The following is a 26,809-nucleotide window of genomic DNA, read 5'->3' as shown; positions in this document are numbered from 1 at the left end:
ATTTTTATTTTATTTTCTTGCTTTTCTATGGATGCACATTGTACAAAAATAGGCTGAACAGCATGACTATATATGTTTTTATCCCCCCAAAACATTTTTTATGCCACTCAGTGCCCTTCTTGCTGCTCAAACTACCGTATTTACCCAGTTTTTGCTCCCTGACACATTGCTCCTCCTAGCTTTCCTTTTTGCTTACCTCCTTTATTTACCTCAAAATGAAATAGAAAAAAAAAATGTTTCCCACACGGCTTTCATTATGTCCTTATTTCTTAAACTGTATATTATAGGATTAATGAAAGGAGTGAACACGGTATAAAACAGTGATTGGACTTTACTGATGGTCGATGATTGTCCTTTTTTTGGCACAAGATAAACACTGAACAGAGTCCCGTAAAATATGGAGACAACAGTGAGGTGGGAGCTACAGGTGGAGAAGGCTTTCTGTCTACTGATATTAGATGGAATCCTTAAGATGGTGACAATAATGTTGACATATGACACTATTATTATTGCAATTGGTATAAGAAGTACTGCCGGGCCAAGTACAGAAAGTTCTAATTCAACAAATTGAGTGCCTGAACAGGCAACTTTTATCAATGGAACAATATCGCAGAAAAAATGGTCAATAATATTTGTTCCACAAAACTTTAGCATTAATATTGTTAAAGTGTCAACAACTACTAATAAAAAAACTGCCGACCAACAAATAACAACAAGTTTCACACAATATTCATTAGTCATGATAGAGGTGTAATGGAGGGGATTACAGATGGCCACATATCTGTCATAAGACATCACTGTGAGGAGGAGACACTCAAATATTTCCAGAGCACAGAAAAAATACAGCTGAATCATACAGTCAATAAAAGTAATGGTCGCCCCATTTTTAAGCAGAATATACAGCATAAAGGGGGTGATATCTGTGGTCAACAAGATGTCCACGATGGACAGTTGTGAGATGAAGAAGTACATTGGAGTATGGAGGGTCCTACTGGTGGAGATCAGGGTGATGATCAGTAGGTTTCCAACAAGGGTACAACAGTTAACACATAGTAGAAAAGAGAAGAGCAAAATTCTTAAATCTTGGTTGACCTGAAATCCTAAGAGGAAAAATTCTGTGACCACAGTGTGATTATTTTTCTGCAATAACATAAGTAAAGAAAATTCAACAGATGTCAAATTAAAGCATTTTTTTTCACATTACATAATTATGATGGCCTAGTTGTAATCGATAGCTGCCCTCCATTTTTATCCTCCAGGAATGTGGTTAAAAGCCCCCTATGATCTATAACTAGTGAGGAGCGGGAGGTGCCATATTCGATTTTGCGATATTTCGCGAATATTCGATTGAATATTCGTGTTATAGTAGTCGAAATCGAATATTCGTAATTATTCTAGTTATCGCGAATAATATGCGATTTAATTAATCGCGTATTGCGATTTTTCTTTTTACAGTATAAGGCAACGTTCCTATGACTAATTGACTATGGCTAGGCTAATATGTGTATTTTACGAATATTCTTAATATTGCTCTAACTTCGTCTTTTAGAATATTCGTAATATTCTAAAAGACGAAGTTAGAGCAATATTACGAATATTCTAAAAGACGAAGTTAGAGCAATATTAAGAATATTCGTAAAATACACATATAGATTGTAATTTAGCTAATATACTGCTATAGTAATTTTTTTAATAGTGTACATATTTTCCAAAACTGAAGTTCAGAAGAGGCAAAAAAAATTTGACAACAAAAAAAAAGGATTATAGCACTATATTAGCTAAATTACAATCTATGTGTATTTTACGAATATTCTTAATATTGCTCTAACTACGTCTTTTAGAATAATCGTAATATTCTAAAAGACGGTTAGAGCAATATTACGAATATTCTAAAAGACGAAGTTAGAGCAATAATATTCCACTTTGGCATACTGCTCCCCGACAAGCGTCCCCGTCACCATGGGAACGCCTGTGGGTTAGAATATACCATCGGATCTGAGGTTTTACGATCTCAGGGAAAACTCAGATCCGATGGTATTTTCTAACCCACAGGCATTCCCATGGTGACGGGGACGCTTGTCGGGGAGGTGTATGCTGAAGTTGATTAAATAACGATTTTGTCATGCAGTCGGGTAGTGCCGGGCACACGTATTAACCATTACGATTTTTCTGTTGTAATATTCGTGAACTCGAATATTATAACGAAGATTATTGGTTTAGATTAGAATAGGACGAATATTCTAAAATTTAATATACAGCAATATATTCTTTATTTCGAATATTTCGGTCCATCTGAAAACGTGATTCCTTCCAGCTTCAATTCAGTTGCTTGTGGGCCAATAGCTCATTGACCCACAAGCAAGAAGCAGGGAGGAATCATATATTTTCAGATAAAAAAATAAATAAAAAAAAACGAATATTCTTTTTCGCGAATATATAGAACTATATTCGAAATATTCGCGAAATCGCGAAGTTGCGATATTCGAGATAAAAATTCATTATTCGAATATTCGCGCTCAACACTATCTATAACAATGACAGCATCTATGGAGAGTAAACAGCATGTGGGGGTATCATTTGTACACTGTTGTCTGCTTCCTCAACGTGATTGCACGGACTGACAATTTTATAAGACAGTCTGGATCCTAGTGGCATGTTACCACTTTAATTCATCAGAATGGTATTTCAAGTGATTTGAAAAATTACCAGAATAATGTCTCCTGTCAGACAAAAAAAGTTGAATGAAGTACTTTGTACAAAAAAAATCACCAAATAATCAGACAAGAATGTATTTTTTTCATTTAGAAAACAGCATTTATACATACTACTTATATACATAGTACGCTTGTATATAAAGCGTAAAATGTTTCTACGTCACATTATATGAGAAAGACTCAAACATGTGGCAAAATAAAGATTTCAACCCTTGCTTGGAAAGTGCCGCCTCATACTTGGATAGCTGTATTAAAGATGGCTCTTTTCTTCAGTAGCGCTACTTATTCATAACATCTGTTTTAAAAGGACACTTCCCTGAGAAGGTTTTAGACTTTTTGGATCTTTTTCTTTTTTCTTTTGGCAGTAGTATACCATTAAAAAGGAATTATAAAATAATGTCCTTTTGTAGCAGTCAGGACTGATGTGCGAATATCTAAAAACAAAATTCATGTTTTGGCAAGATAGGTTGACCAATTCAATTTGGGTCCAAATAAATTTGATTTGAATCTAAAGTGCTTTGAGTAGCCTAAAAAATGGTGTTTCCTAGGACTTATATTTTATTTCTTGTCTCATTCTATATATATTTTTTTTTATCATTTCTTTCTCTCTCTCTAAAAAGTCTCCTGTGACAAATTTCAAAAATATTGGATTCTAAGTGAATCTGAATCTTTCAAACTTTCAATCAAATTTGATTCTAAACTAATTGATTTGCTTATCTCTATTTATGACAAATGAAGACAGAAAGGTAATCTATATTCAGTTTGCTGCTGCTGTTAGTGGAAGATGTTATTTGAAGGACAATCCTCATTACAATAGTAGGTGCAGAATTAGGATAGCAGTATGACAGCTCTTTTGTCCTCTTTATAGGCATAGGAAAAGATGCCTGGAATAAAAGCATTGCATTGATTTGTGTACTGTGTTATGCATTATTCGAGTCACTATGGGAAGAGGGGGTACTCTTTGGTTGCAATGATGGTCATTACTGGGAGCTTTAAGCCATGGCAGGAATTAGAATATATGGAGTGACTTCAAATTATAGATCCAGAAAACCATCCCCCAGCTTTGTAAAAAAAGAAAAAATACATGGAATATTTACATAAGTGATAAAAAGTGATGACAGTGTCCCTTTAATCATTATTAGAAAATAAGCCACTTAGAGGACATGATTACAAGACATGTAACAGAGCCTATGTCCTTTCTTATCAGTTGCTGACTTTTCATAGACGTTACAATATAAGGAAAAGTGTCAAAGTAAAAGATCTATAACCGGCCAACCAAATTATTGGAAGTACAAGTTATAAATGAGGCCAGTGAACTCTACCACATTACCACACAATCAATGAGACTGCGAGAGATGGATGGATCGGATACTTACATCAACTAGCTTCATGTTTCTAGAGGATCAAAAATTTCTCAGCTCAATCAGTTACTTGTCAGAGGTCATATTTTATATGCAGTTATATTAGACTATGTATTCAGCAGCTGTTTATATATAGGTTACAACAATATTCTATGATCAGTAGAGATTTCTAATATAGTTTCTTGTGACTGAAGAATCTCTAGAGGAATAAACTGGAGAAATGATGAAATGATTTGCATTATTTCCATTAACTGATTTAGTAAGTCTCAAATGGGCCAAAATGTATTTCTTTTTTAAATCAGATCATACTTATCATGGGAAAAATAATTGAAGGAATCTCAAAATGCATCCTATTATTGAATCATTGCACAGGTAAGGGTAGCATGGCAGCCATATTTTACTTTTGTGACTCATAAATTAGATGCAGAATCTTCCCAGAAAACCATCTCTTTGCAAAAATGCCTCTTTCAGATTTTTTTTTTTCTGACTGATTCTCTATCCATCAAACTTTATGGAAACTCTCCCTTTATAAGTAGGCAACCCCCTTGTCTGAACAAACACCATTTTTAGAGCAAATGTATAAGTGTGAACTAGAGAAGATCAAACAGATTCTAAACAAATGGAATCAGTTTCTAATTTCCCGACACTTTAGAGCTCTACCGAATCTGAATTACAGATGAGCAAACCACTTGAGATTCGGTTCTGTTCAGGTTCGCTGAATTTTTCAAAAAGTTTGGTTCAGACTAGAGATGAGAGAATCGAAGTTGACGAAGTGGAATTCGATCCAAGTTCAGGAAAAATTTGATTCGCACCAAAGCCGAATTTCCTCACGTTAGGACATGGAGCAAAGTAACTCTGGGAACAAGGGATCACCCACAATACAATGCCATGCATGCAGCCAATCAGTAGCCAGCCAGCCCATGTGATGTCACAGCCCTATGAATAGCCTCAGCCATCTTGGATTCTGCCATTTTCTAGTGTGCTTAGTGCAGGGAGAGACGTCTTCAGGCGCTAGGGACAGTGCTAGGAAAGACTTTATTGTGCTGAAAAAATGATTTACAAGTTCAGGGAAAGATTATTCAAGGTGTAGGGAAAGGATAGGGAGGCATCATGTACACTATAAAAGCATAACAGGGTGCAATAGAAGAGTGTACAGCCTGGGTAATAGGAGCAATTCTATTACACTTTGCTGCACTAATTGGATATCCAAATTGCAGTTATTCTGCTGGTTTTAGGTTGTTTGCACTATATGATACTAATTCCAGCAAATCTAGCTTGTTATTGGGGTGCAAGTTCTGTGTGATACAGCCATTTACAGGGTGTATTTATAGGAAATATACCTCCATCCTAGTAGCCGTTCTGCAGTGAATTTTGATATAAATTTTTTTGGGGGGTGTATTAATAGGAAAAAAAAAGGAAAAAAATATATGTCATAATTGCCGTTCAGCAGTGAAATTACATTGTACTACAGCCATTTATGGGGTGTATTAATAGGAAATATACCTACGTCCTATTAGCAGTTCTGCGGTGAATTGTGAATGTTATATTTTTTTTGGGGGGGGTTGATTAATAGGAAAAATATGTCTTAATTGCTGTTCTGTGGTGAAGTTACATTGCTCTGCAGCCATTTAGAGGGTGTATTAAAAGGAAATATACTAACGTCCTATTAGCCATTCTGCGGTGAATTGTGAATGTTATACCATTTTTGGTCTGAGATACACGTGCACTTTATACATGACAGGAAAATTAATGTGGTTAATCTGACTGTTAGTTCGGCCGGTGACTAGAGATGAGCGAATTTCTTAAAAATTTGATTCGCCCGTGTAACGGATATTCCTTGCACCCTGACCGGGTACCTCCGTGGATAGATGCTCCTAGTGCTTTCCGAGGAATCCAAGCACTCCACTTGACACCGTACACACTGCAGACCCCACGAACCGCCGAAGCTTGGTTGAGGTCTCACTGTCTCCTACCCACCCTGGACCTACGACAAGGCTCCAGGCTCTAGTGGGTGAGCCTCTCCTAAAACCAGAGAGCAGGAATACTTTATTGAGGGCTACCCGCCCGTATTTATGCAGGTCCCCATCTGGTGGACACGCCCCTAGGGGACCAGAATGAAGACTGTGACACAGGACAGATATGCAGCACTGCAGGATACACAGACACAATACATCCCCACAATGCATCATGGTTTCCTCCTCTCTGCCCTGGAGACACCCAAGGAGTAATCCAATTATCTCTCAATACAAAGGGAAATCGCCAATACACATGTGGGGACAACAGAACAGAAATCACCACCCAAACACACAATGTCACACCCCCACAGCAAACACAGACATTTAACATATTCCCAGATAGCTCAAGTCTGAGTGCATATCATTAGGTGAATGGCACTCAGAATACACAAATACAATAAAATTAGCTATCTGGGTACCCTCACATAACAAAATACAATTGCAAAGACAGATTTAAGCTGTGCGGCCGGTCTGTCTGCTCTTTTAAAGTTAGTATGGGCCATAATCCTCCCAAACCCAGTGGCGAGGTTGGTTTCGCGACAGCCCGCCTCACCGAATTTTACAAAAAAATTTGCTTCTTGACGAATTACTTTGCCACAAAGCAATTTTTTTTGTAAGTAGCTGGTGCGATGACAGGGAGCTGTGTTAGTGCCGCTCCCTTCATTGTACCCCTCAGATGCCGCGTTCATACATGATCGCGGCATCTGAGTGTAAAATTAAGAATAAAAAAAAAAAAAATTATCAAACTTGCAGCCTCCATTTGCTAACGACGGGCCAGCCACCGCCATCTTGCTTGAAGATTTCGGCAGAAATCCTGTGCGGCGCGAGATTACGTCATCACGCCGGCTGGCATGGTGACGTATGACGTCTTCACGCCGGCCAGCGTGATAATGTAATCTCGTGCCGCACGGTATTTCAGCCGAGATCTTCAAGCAAGATGGAGGCTGGCAGCCTGTCGCGAGCAAATGGAGAAGGTAAGTTAGAATTTTTTAGTTTTTTATACTATTTCAGGTTAAATCGATTCGCTGACACGAAGCACGAGGAAATTCGGCTTCTAGGAGAATAAAATTTTTCCTGAAATCCGGCTCAAATTCTACTTCGTGGGATTCGATTCGCTCATCTCTACCAGTGACATATACCCATTTTTGGTGTGAGGTACACCTGCACTGCATACGAGACAGGGAAATTAATATAGTTAATCCGTCTGTTAGTTCGGTGGGTGACATATTCCCATATTTGGTATGAGGTACACCTGCACTGCATACGTGATAGGGAAATTAATATAGTTAATCTGTCTGTTAGTTCAGTAGGTGACCTCTAAGAATGAGGATAGCATTAAATAAAGGAAGTGTTCCTGGTCGTGGTGCTGCTGTTGTCGGTGGAGCTCCTGTTGCAGGGAGAGGACGTGGTCAATCTATGCCAGCTTCACGCCCAAATGAAACACCTTCCTTAGGTGCACGTAGGCGACAGGACGTTCAGCATTATTTTGTAGGCCCGAATACCGGGGTACAAATGGTGAGGCCAGAACAAGTAGAGGCGGTAGTAGATTGCATGGCTGACAGTGCCTCTAGTTCCTTCACATTGTCTAACCCGGTCCCCTGCTGAAACCGCAGAGTTGGCACCTGCAGCCCATGGTCATCTGTCTTTCACCTCACCCCCTTGCAAATCAGCCAAGCAGTCTGAGCCCCAAGTCATGCAGCAGTTTCTTATGCTTTTTGATGACTCTGCTTTTGGGGTGTCCATGGGCAATCCACCTAGCCCTGCCCCAGAATTGGAAGAGATTGAGTGCATTGAAGCCCAACAACTTATGTTTCAGGATGTGGACATGGGAGGACCACTACAGCACGTCTCTGATGATGATGACGAAACACAGGTGCCAACTGCTGCAGCTTTCTGCCGTGTGCAGACCGACAAGGAGGTCAGGAGTGAAGAGTGGGTGGAAGATGATGTGAAGGAGGATGAGGTCTTAGACCCCACATGGAATCAAGGTCATGCGAGTTACGTGTGCAGTTCGTAAGAAGAGGTGGTGGTCACAGAGCGCCAGCCGCACAGCAAAAGAGGGAGCAGGGTGCAAAAGCAGAGTGGTCGTCCCCTAGCCATTACGCCTGCTACTGCCCACCGAACTCAGGGACTGAGCACACTAAAGTCAGTTCCAAGGAGTTCCCTGGCGTGGCAGTTCTTCAGACAATGTGCTGATGACAAGATGCAAATGTTTTGAAAGCTGGGCAATCAGAGCTTGAAACGAGGCATAAATGTTCTAAACCTGCACACCACCTGCATGACCAGGCATCTAAATGCAAAGCACAAGCTGCAGTGGAGTACACACCTGAAAAACCCCAAAAGATCTCTGGCTCCTCTTGCTCCCTCTTCTGCTGCGGTCTCGGCCTCTTCCTCCCCATCTGGAGTGACAGTGGCACCTGCCACCCCGCAAACAGAGGATGTGGCAGTAACACCATTACCTCCACCACCGTCACCCAGCATGTCCACACTGTCCCATAGAAGCGTTCAACTGTCCATCCCCTAATCACTGGAGAGAAAGACAGTACCACCCTACCCACCCACGATCCCTGGCCCTGAATGCCAGGATTTTTAAATTCCTGGCCTTTGAAATGCTTTCATTCCGTCTGGTGGAGACAGAGACTTTTAAAAAGCTTGTGGCCATGGCTGTCCCACAGTATATGGTTCCCAGCCACCAATACTTTTCCAGGCGAGCCATTCCTGCACTGCACAACCAAGTGGCGGACAAAATCAGGTGTGCACTGTGCAACGCCATCTGTGGCAAGGTCCACATAACTACCGATACGTGGACCAGTAAGAACGGGCAGGGATGTTATAGCTCCCTAACTGCACACTGGGTAAATGCAGTGGCGGCTGGGCCTGAGGCGGATAGCAATTTGGCGCATGTCCTACCGCCACTGAGGATTGCAGAACATTTCTCGTTGCCTCCTGTTGCCTCCTCCTACTCCGCTTCCTCCACTACCGCCTCCTCATCCGGTCAGCGTAACACCTTCACCACCAACTTCAGCACAGCCAGGGGGAAAAGAACGCAGGCTGTTTTGAAACTCATCTGCTTTGGAGAAAACCCCACACCACGCAGGAGCTGAGGACGGGCATGGAACAACAGATGGATGAGTGGTTGTTGCAGCTGAGCCTCAAGCCTGGCCTGGTGGTATGTGATAACGGGCAAAATCTAGTCGCAGCTCTGGGGCTAGCTGGTTTGACACACATCCCTTGCCTGGCTCATGTGCTGAATTTGGTGGTGCAGAGATTCCTAAAAAATTACTCTGATATGTCAGAGCTGCTGCAGAAAGTGCTGCCCGTCTATGCACGCTTTCGGTGTTCTCACCCTACTGCTGCTCGCCTGTCTGAGCTGCAGCGTAACTTAGACCTTCCCGCTCACCGCCTCATATGCGACATACCCACAAGGTGGAACTCCACCTTGCACATGCTGGAGAGACTGTGCGTGCATGGGCCTCCATGCGGGATGTGTGTGCCGTGTTGCGCTGTTTCGAGTACTCCCCCAACATGGCCAGTTCGGATGACGCCGTCCTCAGTGTTACTATTCCACGTCTATGTCTCCTTGAAAAAACGCTTCGGGCGATGATGGAAGAAAATGTGGCACAGGAGGAAGAGTAGGAGGAAGAGGGATCATTTCCAAGGTTATCAGGCCAGTCATTCACAGGTGGCTCAGAGGGTGGGTTCCTGCACCAACAGAGGCCAGGTACACAACTGTCCAGCCAGGGCACAGTTCTGAAGGATGGGAAGGAGGATAAGGAGGAGGAACCGTGTTCACAGCAGGGTGGCACCCAAAGCAGCTCATGGGCACCACTGGAGCGTGGCTAGGGGGATATAGAGGACACAGGCGATACACCTTCCACAGAGGACAGCTTGTCATTGCCTCTGGGAAGCCTGGCACAAATGAGTGACCACATGCTGCAGTGCCTGTGCAATGACTGCCAAGTTGCCCACATTCTAAGCAGTGCTGATTACTGGGTGGCCACCCTGCTGGATCCCCGCTACAATGACAACGTGCAGTCCTTAATTCTGTCACTGGAGCGTGATCAGAAGATGTGCGAGTACCAGCACACGCTGGTAGACGTGCTGCTGATGGCATTGCCACCTGACAGTGGGGCTCAGTGGAAGCACAAGGCGAAAGCAGAGGAGGAGGAAGTAGTCGCCAATGCAGCTGGGGCACTGCCAGCAGGGTTAGCATGGCCGAAATGTGGAAAAGCTTTGTCAGTACGCCACAACAACCAGTACCACCAGCTGATACGGAAGGTCTCAGGAGGCAGCATTTCAGCAACATGGTGGAGCAGTATGTGTGCACACGCCTACACGTACTGACTGATGGGTCTGCCCCATTCAACTTTTGAGTCTCCAAATTGGGCACATGTCTTGAGCTTGCCCTTGGAGGTGCTGGCCTGCCCTGCGGCCTGTGTATTGTCCAAACGTGTGTTAAGCATGGCAGGGGGGGTGATCACAGACAAGCGCAGCGGCCAGTCCACAGCCAACGTGGACAAGCTCACGTTCATTAAAATGAACCAGGCATGGATCCCACAGAACCTGTCTGTACTGTAGGAAGGCGCAGGGTTCCGTCAATGATGGAAGGTATGTGTCACCGAGGTTCCTGGCCTGGGTGAGATAAGAACCGGTAATTTTGTGTGTCAGCGGCAGCTAGTGCTCGCTGACACTGTTTTACTTAGTGTGGCTGTATAGCCAATCCGGGCCGGTTCTTATTGAGAGCAGCCAAAGAGCTGAGTGGGTGGCTGTTACCACGTCCAGGCCAGATTTTGGGCTGGGGTTTTAAAGCCCAGCCAGCAGCTCAACTGGGTGTGGAATGAACCTCCAGGTGATAGTGGAGCTCTGTGTTTTGTTTGCTGAGGAGTTCTGCCCTACTGCAAGGCTAAGAGCTGCATGAGAGCTGCCAAGCTGGAAGCCAGGCACCCAAAAGCCTGCTGTGGACTGCCAGGTGATGTGTTTCTGAGTTCTGTGGACTTTTGCTGTTTGAATTAACACGAAGATTCCTGCGGTGGGAATTAACACCAGGGCCCTGCCAAGTATTCTTTTCTGCCTTTTTGTGTGAATAAACACTGACTTTTGCTTTTCAACCGTGGTTTTGCCTCTATATTGCGTCCGCTTACCCTGCCTACCAGAGCAAATTACTACAATTGGTGGCTTGGAGCGGGCAAGCGCAGTGAGGCTGGAGTGAACGACTAAATATTTTTGGTTTGCACACGGTTGTATGTCATTTATCAAACCGCCTAGATTCAAACCGGTGTCATGTGACGAAATGGAGGCTGTTATGAAGGCCCTCGTGGTGGCTAACCTTCAGCAACGCGAGGCTAATAAGCAGCAGCAGGAGACGAGTTGCTGCTACAACACGTAATAGCTTTGCAGACAGCAGGAGCAACTCCAAGCGTACACAATGGCTGGAAAGCAGTCCGTACAGTGATCCCTAAAATGACCCCCACAGACGACGACGAGACCTACCTGGTGATGTATGAGAAAGTGGCCACCAGGGAAAAGCTGCCCCAAGACCAGTGGGCTGAGGTCGTCGCTCCTTTTCTGACATCAGAGTCTCAGCAGGTGTTTTTCGATTTGCCAGACGAACAAGCGGCCGACTACCCAAAGGTAAAGAGGGAGATTTTGGCAAGACTGGGGGTAAATGTGCTGGTCTAGGCCCAGAGGGTGCATCAGTGGGGGTTCAACCAAGCAGAGCCTTTGAGACTCTAGTATTATGACCTGCTCAACCTGTTGCAAAAGTGGCTACAACCTGACGCGCTGAGCCCCACTGCTATGTTGGACCAGTTGTTAGAAGATGGGTTCTGGAGGGCTCTGCCACCCCCTCTCCAGCATTGGATTGGCCAGGTCTCTCCAGGTAATGCCCTAGAGATGGTCGACCTGGTGGAGCGCTATGAGGCTACGCGGAACTTACAGGGGGGTTCTGTTGGGAGGGGGGCAGTCAAATCCCGTAACTCTCCACCCCGGACCCAGCAACCGGTGCTCACCAAACCCACCCGGGATGTAACCCCTGTGGACCCCGCTCCAATAATCTGCTGGCGGTGTCGGGAGCCTGGCCATGTTCGAGTAGACTTTCGACATCAGGGGGAACCCATGGACACGAACTATGGCTTCCGTCAATCATTATATCGCAGGAAACTGTGTGCAGTGGGTGCTCCGGAGTCTTTGAACCACCTGTGCCAGGTTGAGGTGGGAGACACTCCGGCAGGTGGATCCACGAGGTAGCTGTCGCAACCAACCTACATTATGAACTTATAGTAGGGAGAGACTTCCCGGGTTTCAGTGCACTGTGGCCTGTTCCGACAGTGACTGATACGCATGAGACAGATGTAACCCTAGCAGAGTGGCCCGGCTCAGGGGGGAGACCAGAAACCTGGGAACCTGAGTCCGAAGGGGTGACAGCCACTTCGGTGCAAGAGACAACCCTGCTGAGTGTAATGGTGGGAGACATGGAGGACTTGCCGCCGGGGCCTGAGCTGGCAGACCTTAATGTCTCCGGGGATAATTTTGTTACCGCGCAACACCGGGATCCAACCTTATGAGGAGCCTGGGAAAATGTACTAATAATAGGGGCATTTGGTTCATCAGGATATGTTGTATCGAGTAAATCAGCTGCGCGGTGAATCCGTTGAACAGCTGGTGGTGCCCCAGGCTTATCGCAAACTCGTGTTAGAGTTAGCCCACCAGCATGTTCTCGAGGGTCATCTGGGAATGCATAAAACACAGGACCAGATACTACAATGGTTTTACTGGCCCAGTGTGTTTAAAGAGGTGGACGAGTCTTGCCCAACCCGCCAGGCAACTAGCCCCCAGAGCCTTTTTCGCAGTCCCTTGGTACCCATCCTGATCATCTTGGTACAGTTTGAGCGAATTCCTATGGACCTGGTAGGTCCTGTACCGAAGTCCGCTAGGGGACACCAACACATTTTGGTTGTCCTTGATTACGCTACTCGGTACACGGAGGCAGTGCCACTGCAACATACATCGGCAAAACTTATCGCTAATGGAGATGTTCTCCCAAGTGGGGCTACCAAGTGGGGCTACCTAAAGAGGTCCTGACTGACTTTTATGTCCAAGGTCATGAGGGAACTCTGCAAGTTGCTGCGTATTAAACAGCTACGGACGTCCGTGTACCATCCACAAACGGACGGACTGGTTGAAAGGTTTAACAAAACTCTAAAAACTATGTTAAAAAGGATGGTGACCAAAGATGGAAAGGATTGGGACCTTCTTCTGATCTCATGTTCGCAGTGCGAGAGGTGCCCCAGGCCTCTACTGGGTTCTCGCCCTTCGAATTGCTATATAGCAGACATCCTTGTGGCTTGTTGGACGTAGCCAAAGAGGCGTGGGAACAACAACCCACTCCGCATAAAAGCGTCCTTGAATATGTTACCAAGATGCAACAGCGGATAGAGACCAGGGAACATATGGAGGCCGCTCAGCAAGCCCAGAGTCGGATCTATAATCGGCAGGCTCGGGTCCGGAACTTTAACTCGGGTGATCGGGTTTTGGTTCTGGTGCTGACCATGGACAGTAAGTTCCTAGCCAGGTGGTAGGGGCCCTACGAGATACGTGAAAAAATTGGATAGGTAAATTACAAGGTACACCAGCCGGGGAGGCGGAAGACGGAGAAGGTTTTCCATGTTAATTTACTAAAACCTTGGAAGGATAGGGAAACTTGTACGGAAGACAGCCAGCGGTCGGGCTTTCTTGGACAAGAGATTCCGGCTTCTATGTCTGATGCAAGGGAAGCGGTTGCCACAATAAAAATTGCTGAAAGCCTCTTCTCTAAACAGGCTCAGGAGACCAGGGAGTTCGTTAGTCATTGCGGCTGGACGTCATTGAGGAGTCTAAAAGTGAGTGGGCCAGTCCTTTAGTCTTAATTCCCAAGCCAGATAAGACATTACAATTTTGTAATGATTTTCGGAAATTAAACAAAATATCAAAGTTCGATGCATATCTAATGAGAAATTAGGCCAAGCCAGGTATTTTTCTGTTTTGGACCTCACCAAAGGGTATTGGCAGGTACCCTTGACCGAGGCTGCCAAAGAGAAAACTGCCTTCATTACACCAGAGGGGCTGTACCAGTATATGGTGTTACCCTTTGGCCTGCATGGCGCCCCCCGCCACGTTCCAACGTCTAATGGATATCGTACTTTGTCCACATTGGCGGTACGCCTCGGCTTACCTGGACGATATTATCATTCACAGTATCGACTGGGAAAGTCACCTGCCCAAAGTACAGGCAGTAGTGGACTCCCATCGAAAGGCGGGACTAACAGCTAACCCAAAGAAATGTGCGATAGGGTTAGAGGAGACTGAATGCTTTGGGTATGTCATTGTGCGCGGAGTCATTAAACCCCAAGTAAGCAAAATAGATGTGATACGGAATTGGCCCCGACCTGCCACCTCTAGACAAGTAAAGTCGTTCCTGGGAATGGTGGGTTATTACATGAGGTTTGTACGTGTCACCGAGGTTCCTGGCCTCGGTGAGATAAGAGCTGGTAATTTTGTGTGTCAGCGGCAGCTAGTGCTCGCTGACACTGTTTTACTTAGTGTGGTTGTAAAGCCAATCCGAGCCAGTTCTTATTGGGAGTAGCCAAAGAGCAGGGTGGGTGGCTGTTCCCCATATCCAGGCCAGGTTTTGGGCTGGGGTTTAAAAGCCAGCCAGCAGCTCAGCTGGTTGTGGAATGAACCTCCTGGTGATAGTGGAGCTCTGTGTTTTGTTTGCTGAGGAGTTCTGCCCTACTGCAAGGCTGAGAGCTGCCAAGCTGGAAGCCAGGCACCCTAAAGCCTGCTGTGGACTGCCAGGTGACGTATTTCTGAGTTCTGTGCACCTTTGCTGTTTGAATTAACACGAGTATTCCTGCGGTGTGAATTAACACCAGGGCCCTGCCAAGTATTGTTTCTTTTCTGCCTTTTTGTGTGAATAAACACAGACTTGCTTTTCAACCGTGGTTTTGCCTCTGTATTAACATAGTAACATAGTAACATAGTACATAAGGCCGAAAAAAGACATTTGTCCATCCAGTTCGGCCTGTTATCCTGCAAGTTGATCCAGAGGAAGGCAAAAAACCCTGTGAGGTAGAAGCCAATTTTCTCCACTTTAGGGGAATAAAAAATTTCTTCCCGACTCCAATCAGAATAACTCCCTGGATAAACGACCCCTCTCTAGTAGCTATAGCCTGTAATATTATTACACTCTAGAAACACATCCAGGCCCCTCTTGAATTCCTTTATTGTACTCACCATCACCACCTCCTCAGGCAGAGAGTTCCATAGTCTCACTGCTCTTACCGTAAAGAATCCTCTTCTATGTTTGTGTACAAACCTTCTTTCCTCCAGACGTAGAGGATGTCCCCTCGTCACAGTCACAGTCCTGGGGATAAATAGCTGATGGGATAGATCTCTGTACTGACCCCTGATATATTTATACATATTAATTAGATCTCCCCTCAGTCGTCTTTTTTCTAAAGTGAATAACCCTAATTTTGATAATCTTTCAGGGTACTGTAGTTGCCCCATTCCAGTTATTACTTTAGTTGCCCTCCTCTGAACCCTCTCTAGCTCTGCTATGTCTGCCTTGTTTACAGGAGCCCAGAACTGTACACAGTACTCCATGTGTGGTCTGACTAGCGATTTGTATAGTGGTAGGACTATGTTCATATCACGGGAATCTATGCCCCTTTTGATGCAACCCATTATCTTGTTTGCCTTGGCAGCAGCTGCCTGACACTGGTTTTTGCTGTTTAGTTTGCTGTTTATTAAAATTCCTAGATCCTTTTCCATGTCAGTGTTACCGAGTGTTTTACCATTTAGTATGTACGGGTGACTTGCATTTTTCCTTCCCATGTGCATAACCTTACATTTATCAGTGTTAAACCTCATCTGCCACTTATCTGCCCAAGCCTCCAATCTATCCAGATCCCTCTGTAGTAGTATACTGTCCTCTTCAGTGTAAATTACTTTACACAGTTTAGTGTCATCTGCGAAAATTAATACTTTACTATGCAAGCCTTCTACAAGATCATTAATAAATATATTGAAGAGAATAGGGCCCAATACTGACCCCTGAGGTACCCCACTAGTGACAGTGACCCAATCTGAGTGTGTACCGCTAATACCCACCCTCTGTTTTCTTTCCCTCAGCCAGTTACTTACCCACATACAGATGTTTTCTCCCAGTCCGAGCATTCTCATTTTATATACTAACCTTCTATGTGGTACAGTGTCAGATGCTTTGTAGAAGTCCAGATACACGACATCCATTGATTCACCGCTGTCAAGTCTAGAACTTACCTCCTCATAGAAACTGATTAAATTAGTTTGACATGACCGATCCCTCACGAAGCCATGCTGATATGGCGTTATTTGCTTATTTCCGTTGAGATGCTCTAATATAGCATCTCTCAGAAAACCTTCAAACAGTTTACCCACAACAGATGTTAAACTTACCGGCCTATAGTTTCCAGGCTCTGTTTTTGGCCCCTTTTTGAATATTGGCACCACATATGCCACGCGCCAATCCTGTGGGACATTCCCTGTCAGTATAGAGTCTGCAAATATCAGAAATAAGGGTCTGGCTATGACATTACTTAATTCCTTTAGGATACGGGGGTGTATGCCATCCGGTCCTGGCGATTTGTCTATTTTAATCTTTTTAAGCCGCTGATGTACTTCTTCCTGGGTCAGACAGGACACTTTTAATGGGGAATTTATTTTTGCATTCTGCATGTCATCTGACAATTTATTTTCCTCAGTGAATACATTGGAGAAAAAAATATTTAACAGCTTTGCTTTCTCCTCGTCGCTCTCTGCGACTCCCCCCTCATTACTCTTTAAAGGGCCAACACCTTCAGCTTTATACTTTTTAACATTTATATAATTGAAGAACATTTTAGGGTTGGTTTTACTCTCTTTGGCAATTAATCTCTCGGTCGCTAGTTTGGCCGCTTTTATTTGTTTTTTACATGTTCTATTTTTTTCCTTATAGTTTTTCAGTGCTTCCGTGCTACCCTCCTGTTTTAGTGTTTTATATGCTTTCTTTTTGTCATTTATTGCTTTCTTTACAGTTCTATTTATCCACATTGGTTTCTTTTTGTTCCTTAACCTTTTATTACCATACGGTATGTACCTCTGACAATGAGTTTTTAGGATGTTTTTAAAGATATCCCATTTTGTGTCTGTATTTGTGAGGACTTTGTCCCAGTTAGTTTGGCCTATGGCCTCTCTTAGTTGGCTAAATTTAGCTTTTTTGAAGTTTGGTATTTTTGTTCCTCCCTGTAGAAACGCTCTTTTGAATGATAATTGGAAGGTTATTACTTTGTGGTCACTATTTCCCAGGTGTCCCCCGACCTGCACGTCTGTTGTTCTGTCAGGTCTATTGGTTAATACTAAGTCCAGTATGGCCGTCCCTCTAGTCGGGTCCTGAACCAGTTGGGAGAGGTAATTGTCTTTGGTTATAGCCACGAACCTGTTTCCCTTATGAGATATACAAGTTTCAGTTTCCCAGTCTATATCTGGGTAGTTGAAGTCCCCCATAATAACCACCTCATTATGATTTGCCGCCTTGTCTATCTCGTTTAGTAGTAGATTTTCTGTGGACTCTGGTATATTAGGTGGTTTATAGTAAACTCCTATTAGTAATTTATTGTTGTTTTTAGCTCCATGTATCTCTACCCATAGTGACTCCACATGTTCATGTCCCTCACTTATATCTTCTCGGACTGTGGGCTTTAGACAGGACTTTATATAAAGGCAGACCCCTCCCCCTCTCCGGTTTTGACGATCCTTTCTAAACAGACTGTAACCTTGTACATTAACTGCCCAGTCATAGCTATCATCCAGCCATGTCTCAGTTATTCCCACTATGTCATAGTCCTCCTCACACATCACTAATTCCAGTTCACCAGTTTTATTAGTCAGGCTTCTGGCATTAGTATACATACATTTGAGAGGTTTATGTATATTTTTTACCCTACACCTTTCCTTCTGAATTGTTCTAGTCCCTCCTTCCATTCCTCCCCCATTCTTATTACCTTGCCCCCGGTCTCTATCTGCACTATCTTCCCCTCCTATAACGTAATTACCCTCCCCCCCAGTCCCTAGTTTAAACACTCCTCCAACCTTCTAGCCATCTTTCTCCCCAGCACAGCTGCCCCTTCCCCATTGAGGTGCAGCCCGTCCCTACGATAGAGCCTGTTGCCGATAGAAAAATCGGCCCAGTTCTCCAGGAACCCAAACCCCTCCATCCTACACCAGTTCTTGAGCCACTTGTTAATCTCCCTAATCTCCCATTGCCTTTCTTGTGTGGCTCGTGGTACAGGCAGTATTTCGGAAAATACTACCTTAGAGGTCCTTGCCCTCAGCTTTTGACCTAAATCCCTGAAATCATTTTTAAGGACTCTCCACCTACCTCTAACTTTGTCATTGGTTCCGATATGGACCATGACCGCTGGATCTTCTCCAGCCCCTCCCAGTAATCTGTCAACCCGATCCGCGATGTGTCGAACTCTAGCGCCAGGAAGACAGCACACTGTTCGGCGATCACGGTCTTTGTGACAGATTTCCCTATCTGTTCCCCTAATAATGGAGTCTCCCACTACCAGCACCTGTCTGGCCTGCCCTGCTCTCCTGGTTCCCTGCTTACTGGAGCTGACATTCGCCTGACTGGCAGAGGAAGTGTCTGGCTGCAGCAGTGCCGTCCCCGGACTGACATCCCCCTCATCTGCCAAACGTGCAAACTTGTTGGGGTCAGCTTACCCTGCCTACCAGAGCAAATCCTGCGTCAGCTTACCCTGCCTACCAGAGCAAATCCCTACAGTACCTTGTGCTGAATAGACAAGTATACCGGCAGCACCCAGCCATTGTTATACTCCAGCGCACTTTCTCTTTCCGTTCTCTTTTCCATTTCCTAATGTTTTTGGGTCTTCCCAAATTTATAAAAAATAAATAAATAAATGAAAAAAAAAACAGTCTTGGCTATCTCCTCCTCCTTCACCGACGCTTCCACCTACACCACCACGTCTACCGCCTCCTCAACCTCCTACTCCACTTTGACCTCCGCCTCTTAATTCAAAATTATAATTTTTTTTATTTTTTTATATTCTGTTATTTTAAGTAATTTCCCTATCCACATTTGATTGCAGGGCAATTGTCCTGCTCTTACCCCCATTTTGCTTCCTTTTGCAGCCCTCTAGCCCTAACTACGTCTATTTTACAGCCATTTCAATGAACCAAAGTTCGGGTTCCCATTGACTTCAATGGGGTTTGGGTTAAGTTCGGGTCCCGAACCCAGCAAACCTGAACAAGGGGTCCGCTCATCCCTACTTCAGACTTAAACTTTTCAACTTGAAAACAATTTATTTATTTTTTTTTAATTTTTTTTTTATTTTTCAAAGCTTTATTGAAGACGTAAATCAGCAGTACAAGTAATTCCACTTCAATGGACAGTAGTGGGCAGTACACAGCCGTATACATTATTATTGTACTACTTAGCTATAAATAAAATAACCAAGTTAACAAAATTAACATAGTAGATGTTATTTCCAGCCATATTGCATAAGTTTTAGCATAGGCAACATAGAGTGCAGATGAGAAATATTATATCCTAAAACCATTAAAGGACCTCGTTAAAGTGTCTAAAATCAATCCAGGGTTTCCAAAGGGCGGTGAATTTGTCATGAGAACGGTTTTCCCAAGCGGACAGTTCTTCAAATTTGTATATGGAGTCCACCTTATTTACCCAGTAGTCTAGTGGTGGGAGATCTGGCGAGAGCCAGAATCTGGGGATTAATAGGCGTGCTGCTGATAACAATTTCTTAAACAGTGGAGTGACACCGGTGGATGTGTGGGATGGGGGGGGGGCCTAAGAGAGCAAGTTGAGGAGAAAGTATAATCTTGGATTTGCAGATTGTGTTGCATTGTCTAAAGATCTCGGACCACCAATTATACAAAGGTGAGCAGGACCACCAAATGTGAAGGAATTTGCCACCCCCCTCACCACACCTCCAGCATGCGTCAGAGCTTGAACTGTTATATCTACAGGTGATATCAGGAGTTTTGTACCATCTGGTAAGTACTTTGTAGCCATTTTCCTGTATCCTAACACATCTAGAGGAGCTATGAGGCTCTCTAAAAAGTCTCAGTTGATCCTCATTAGAGAATAGAGTATCTAGATCTTTTTCCCAGGCTCCAATGAATGCCAACTTAGGAGGGCATACAGGGAGGCTCAATTTTCTATATAGCTGAGAATTTTTTTTTTTAGGGGGATGATTAGCATTAATGAGGCTTTCAAACCAGGTGAGGGGTCTTAAAAGCGCATGGTAGGGGACAAACTTTGTTAAGCTGGTTTGTATAAATGAATAGAGAGAAGGAAATATCTTAGTTTCGGGAAAAAGGGAGACAAAGTGATCTTTATGGATCATGCTGCCGTCCTCCCCAAAAAGAGAGAGAGCCGGGGTTTCAGAATTACGGATATATGCAGGGAGACTTTGTTTCAGCTCTAATGGAGCCAGGTCTATTAAATCTTTTATTTTAATAAGTGGAGAGGGAAGTGGAATTCCATTATCAGATCTTTGGAATTTATCCCATGCTTCCAGGGTGGCTGCTATAGTTGGGCTAGTGTTCTTATATTTAACTCGGTTTTGCTGAGGATGAATCAGAAGGGTTCTGAATGAGACGTTAGCTAGGGCAGCTTCCATACTAGGCCAAGATTTGTATGTAGGATCTCTGAACCAATCAACAACCCTGGTTAATACGGTAGCTAAGTTATATAGTGAGGGATTCGGGAGGTTGATGCCGCCGAAGGTTTTGGGGTTCTGTAGTATAGAGAAACGTATGCGGGCTTTCTTACGACTCCATATAAAGGAGTGAATTTCCTTATCAAGGGATTGGAAGAAGGATCTGGGAATTGGGAGGGGGAGGACTTGTTGTAGATAGTTTAGTTTAGGGAGGACTAATGAGGTAAATATATTTTTACGGCCAAACCAGGATAGTGTTTGAAGGTGGAGGTTGTTTACTTGGTCTTGCATGTTTTGTAGCAGTAGGGCAAAATTAAGTTGAAATAATTTGGAAAGATCAGTGCCAATTTTAACTCCTAAATATGTTATGAAAGGGGTATCCCAGTTAAACGGGTATTGGGCTGCTAGGTCTAATTTAGTACGAGCATTCAAGCCTATGCTCAAGATATGGGACTTTTTCATATTTATTTTGAGGTAAGACTAATTTTTTCAAAGGCCTCATATATTAATGGGAGGGATGTTTTCGGGTTAGAGGTAAGGAGAAGGAGGTCGTCCGCAAATGCTGCTACTTGATGTTCATGGTTTCCAAGTTTAATACCTTTGATTTTGTCATTTTGGCGGAAGAATTGTAGGAGTGGTTCCATAGTTAAAACGAAAACATGGGGGGAAAGTGGACACCCCTGACGCATACCATTTCTAATGGGGAAGGAGGGGGAGGTAGTTTCATTCACCAGCACCGACGCCGAGGCATTGGAATACATGGAGAAGACTGCGTCTATAAAAGATATTGGTAATCCAAATTTAGTCAATGTAAGGCGCAGAAAGTCCCAACTGATCCTGTCAAAAGCCTTTTCGGTGTCGGTGCTGAGGAGAACTAGGGGATGGGAGAACTTGGTGGCATATTGGATAGCATTGGGGATTCTGACCGAGTTGTCTTTACCCTCTCTACCAATCACAAAGCCTGTTTGGTCACCATGAACCAATGATGGGAGAATAGGGGAGAGGCGGTTTGCTAACATCTTAGCTAGAAGTTTTAGGTCGAGGTTCAGCAGAGAAATGGGACGATAATTTGCGCAGTGTGCTGGGTCTTTACCTTCCTTAGGTATGATGGTTATTAAAGCTCTCGTCATGTCTATGGTGAGAGGAGTGCCCTTGAGTGATTGATTACATATATTAAGAAGGTAAGTAGAGATAGATTCTCTGAATGTGTTATAGTAAAGGGCTGTAAGACCATCAGGGCCTGGGGCTTTATTTTTTGGGAGCTGTTTGATGGCATTTTTCAGTTCATCTATAGAGAAGGGGGATTCTAGTATTTTTTTATTAGAAGTATTGAGCTTAGGGAGGGAGACAGTATCCAGGAATCTGCTGATGGCTTCTATAGTGGATGAGGCACTGGTTGAGGGAGTAGGTTGGGGTAGATTATAAAGGGATTGGTAGAATGCTTGAAATTGGGAAGCTATTTCTTTGGACGTTATGACTGTTTCTCCTTTGTTATTATGGATCTTACAAATATAGTTGTGATTTCTCCTTTTTTTTTATCCTATTCATAACAAACTTGGACGCTTTATCACCATGGGCAAAATATTGGAATTGGGAATTCAGAAAGTATTTGGCCGATATGGAGTTTAAGTTGTTTTTAAGTTCAGAGCGAAGTGAGTTGAGTTTAGGGAGGTGCTAGTCATAAAGGGATTTTTTGTGGATCGCTTAAATTTTTTAAGATGGGCGCCTAGGCTGATGAATTGGCCCCTTATATATGCCTTGTGGGTGTCCCATAGGACGTGGGGGGAGGTTTCTGGAAGGGCATTTAGGGAAAAGAAATCGTTGAGGGATTTCTGAATTTTGGCTTTGTTTTCTTTTGAGGAGATCAATTGTTCATTGAGTCTCCAGTTAGTTGTTTTGGGAGCTAGTTGGGGGATGGAGATAGTGACAAATATTGGAGAGTGATCGGATAAATGAATGGAGTCTATGTGGGTTTTAGAGCATAACTGGAGATGTGATTTAGAGATAAATAGGTCATCTAACCTTTGGTATGAGCCGTGAGCGTTTGAAAAAAAGGTGTAGTCCCTTTCAGTGGGATTAAATGTTCTCCAGGTGTCAACTAGGTTTAGATTGTGAAATTTGATGCATAGGAAGTTAAGCTTTTTCCGTGAGAGGACAGATTTTTTTTGTTGAGGAATCTAGAACGGGATTTAGGGCGACATTAAAGTCCCCTCCCATGATAACTGTACCTTCTTGGAAAGATTCTATGATCGGGCAGATAGTATCAAACCAAGAAGCCTGGTTAACATTAGGGGCGTATATGTTTATCAATGTATAGACATGGTTAGCTATAGTTCCCTTTAGCATTATATACCTTCCTTCTGTATCTTGAATATGTGAAACATATTGGAAAAATGTATTTTTGTTAAATCCGATGCTAACCCCCCTGGAAGAGGAGGAGTCTTAGCCGCAGTGGAACCACACTGGAAAGCTGGAGTGGGAAAGGTCTGGGTAGTGATTGAACTTAAAATGGGTTTCTTGTAAAAATAATATGGAGGTATTTCTTTTTTTTAAGAGTGAAAAAATTTGGCACCTTTTAGAAGGGGCATTGAAGCCTCTGACATTAAATGATGCTACTGTGAGATCTGCCATAACTTTTTAATTTGTGGGGTGGACCACTACGATTCAGGCTTCCCCAAGCAAGAAGTAAACACAAGATATAAGGTATCTATTGGTTTGTGCATTGGTAGTAGGAGTATAAATATAAGGTGTCTTGACTGAGATAAGGCTAGGTCACAATATGAAAGGCATCTACAAAACAAATATGAATGGTAAAACCTTAAACATAAAAATAGAAATAAACTTATATAAGAGGATAGTTGCGCCAGTGCGCAAAAAACTCGTTGGTGGATTAGAGGGGGAATTTCAAATATGTGAAAAACATCACCCTTTTTTGAAATATAGATCCAGAACATTGCAGAATAATTATAGATGTAGGAATGAAGGAGGGGATGAAGAGGTTAAGTAGTAGGTAAAGGTATAAGGGTGGGAGGTTGAAGGTAGAGATAGTGATGAGAGGATTAAAGCTTGGAGAGAGGGAGTGATAATGGAAGGCAAGTAGATGACTGTCCAGCTCACTCTCCTAATGGAAGTCTTCTTGGTGTGGACTTTGAGACATCTCTTCTGGTCCTAGTAGATCTTGGGGTGCGTTGTTTTTCCCATGGAGCCGGGATAGGTAGATCCGGTAAGGAAGGTAAGTTCTGGACTAGGTCCCAGTTTTGAATGTTCATAGGTTCGATGTTGAGGTGGTCATAGACTTGGTTGAGGTCTGTGAAAGTGGATATATTCATTCTGCGACCTTCGTGAAAGAAAGACAGGCCAAAAGGAAATGTCTATCTATATGGAATATTGTGTGATCTAAGCCAGTCTGTCAGTGGCTTCAAAGATCTCCTCTTCTTTAGTGTGGATTGGGAAAGATCCTGATATATGGTAATGTTGCATCCATCCCAAGAGAATTCTCCTGCAGAACGAGCTTTAATCATGATGGCTTCTTTAACTTGGAAGCTTAGGAATCTACAGATAATGTCCTCCCTTGGTGGGTCTGTTGCGGCTGGTTTGGGTCTTAGAGCTCTGTGCGCTCTTTCAATTAACACTTCGTGGGCTGAGTCAGGGCCCAAGATGGAGAGGCAAATTTGGGTGATGACGTGAGGGATATCGCTTGCGACAGTTGTTTCCGACACCCCCCGAAATCGCAAGTTATTGCGCCTGCCGCGATTTTCTTGGTCTTCAAGAGCACAATAGAGGGTGTTTAGATTGCTTTGTATAAAGACCAGATTATCTGTTACCCCCATTTGGTGACTCACCAGGACCGCTTGTGATTCCTCTAGGACCTCGACTCTACTGCCGATTTGCCGAACGTCCTGCTTGATCGCTGTGAGGTCCGTGCTCAGAGGCTCCAGAGCTGCTGTTAGAGAGGAGGTAAGAACATCCTTGAGATACGATCTTGAGATAGGTAAGTTGTCTGTCTCTATCATTGCATCTTGAGACGAATCAGACGGGTCTTTCTGTGGGCGGCCTGCAGCGCGTGGTGAGGCCGGTGCCATCTTGCTTTCCCGCGCCACATAAGCAGAAGCTGCTTTTTTGATAAATTTGTCCATGTCCCCTTTGCAGACAGGGGTCTTGTGTTGATCGGCGGTGTCACCGGACTTGGATCCTCCGATTTTGACCATGGCTGGATCTCCAGGCGTTAAATCCAAGCTAGTTAGGGTGATTTGTGTACGGAGCTATTCACTCATGCAGCCATCTCCTGCCGCGCTAGCTCCGCCCCCAACTTGAAAACAATTTTAAAACTGGGATCCGAAGTCGGCTTTGGTGCCTGCTGGTACCTGGGTACCGAAGCTGACTTCGGATCCCAAGTTGAATAATTAAATACCAAAGTTATTCAAAGAAGTCTCGAAGACTTCGGGGATAACAAATTTCACCTGGACAGAGCCCATACACTTATATTCTATATGGAGATGGTACAGCATTTAAACAAAGTTTTGACCGAAACGACTTTGAATCTATGATCCCAAACTCACTTTGCTCAACACTACCCGCCACCAATGATCCAACTTGCTTATTTGCGTATGAATAGAAACTCAGATGTCTAGAGACAAAAGAAAGGTAGAATTTGATAATCAGCATGATCAACCCTATCAGGCAGTAATCCTGGTTTAGGCTACCTTCACACTTGCGGCAGAGGGATACGGCAAGCAGTTCCGTTGCCGGAACTGCCTGCCGGATCTGGCAAAACGTATGCCAACTAATGGCATTTGTAAGACTGATCAGGATCCTGATCAGTCTTAAAAATGCCTGATCAGTCAAAAAAATGCATTGAAATCCCGGATCCGTCTTTCTGGTCTGCGTCTGGAAGGACGGATCCAGCATTCCGGTATTTTGAATGCTGGATCCGGCACTGATACATCCCTATGGGAAAAAATGCCGGATCCACTGTTCAGGCAAGTCTTCAGTTTTTTTGGCCGGAGATAAAATCGTAGCATGCTACGGTTCTATATTTTGCCTGATCAGTAGGGATGAGCGAACCCGAACTGTATAGTTCGTACCGAATTTTGGGCTGTTCGTGACACGGACCCGAACCCGAACATTTTCGTAAAAGTCTGGGTTCGGGTTCGGTGTTCGGCGCTATCTTGGCGCTTTTTGAAAGCGTCATACTACTTGCCCAAAGAGGCCATCACAGCCATGCCTACTATTGACATGACTGTGATTGGCCAGTGCAGCATGTGACCCAGCCTCTATTTAAGCTGGAGTCACGTAGCGCCGCACGTCACTCTGCTCTGATCAGTGTAGGGATAGGATGCAGCCGCTGCTGTTAGGGCCAGATTAGGCAGTGATTTACTTACTGAAGTGATCGATGTACAGCCGTGTATCATTCAACCTCTGCTATTTAATTGCTCACTGTTTTAAGGCTGCCCAGAGCGTTTTTCTGTCACTTTTTTCTGGGGTGATCGGCGGCCATTTTGTGTCTTGTGGTGCGCCAGCACAAGCTGCCACCAAGTCCATTTTTAACCATCAATAGTGTGTGTTTTTTTTTGCTATATCCTACATCAGGGGCTTGGCTGTGCTTGCTATTTTATTGAGGGGTGAAATACAATTGCCAAAATAGCAGTACCCTAAATCTGGTGTTTCAGCTGTGGCTAGCCAATTGTAATACTGTCTGCTGTCTGGCAAAGGATATATTTTTTTCTGGGTTGAAATACAATTCCCAAATTAGCAATTCCCTAAATCAGTGGTTTCTGCTGTATCAGGCCAAGTTTAAATCTATCCATAAAAGGGTATATTAGATTGAAGGTGTGAATAGGGTCATTCTCAATAACTTCAAACACTATCGTGCATCTCCAAGTCTAATTCTGTCCGTAAACGTATACCTGTCATCCAGCGCCTAAATAATAGGCCTACAATTTATATTCAGCTAAATC

At 43.9% G+C, this 26,809-nt stretch overlaps 1 protein-coding gene across 1 annotated transcript; it reads right to left on the bottom strand.

Moving 5' to 3' along the window:
- Positions 1-210: 210 nt before the first annotated feature.
- On the bottom strand, positions 211-25,060 carry LOC120989121 (olfactory receptor 154-like). Its single transcript, XM_040417032.1, has 2 exons — positions 24,695-25,060; positions 211-1,140 (listed from the first exon to the last, which is right to left on the bottom strand). The coding sequence occupies exons 1-2, from the start codon at positions 25,058-25,060 to the stop codon at positions 211-213; spliced, it is 1,296 nt and encodes a 431-aa protein (XP_040272966.1).
- Positions 25,061-26,809: the final 1,749 nt, after the last annotated feature.

The sequence above is a fragment of the Bufo bufo genome, chromosome 1 (genome assembly GCF_905171765.1).
Source record: "Bufo bufo chromosome 1, aBufBuf1.1, whole genome shotgun sequence".
Taxonomy (NCBI): Eukaryota; Metazoa; Chordata; class Amphibia; order Anura; family Bufonidae; genus Bufo; species Bufo bufo.
Note: the sequence above shows the minus strand (reverse complement) of the source record. Positions and strands in the feature narration are given on the sequence as shown.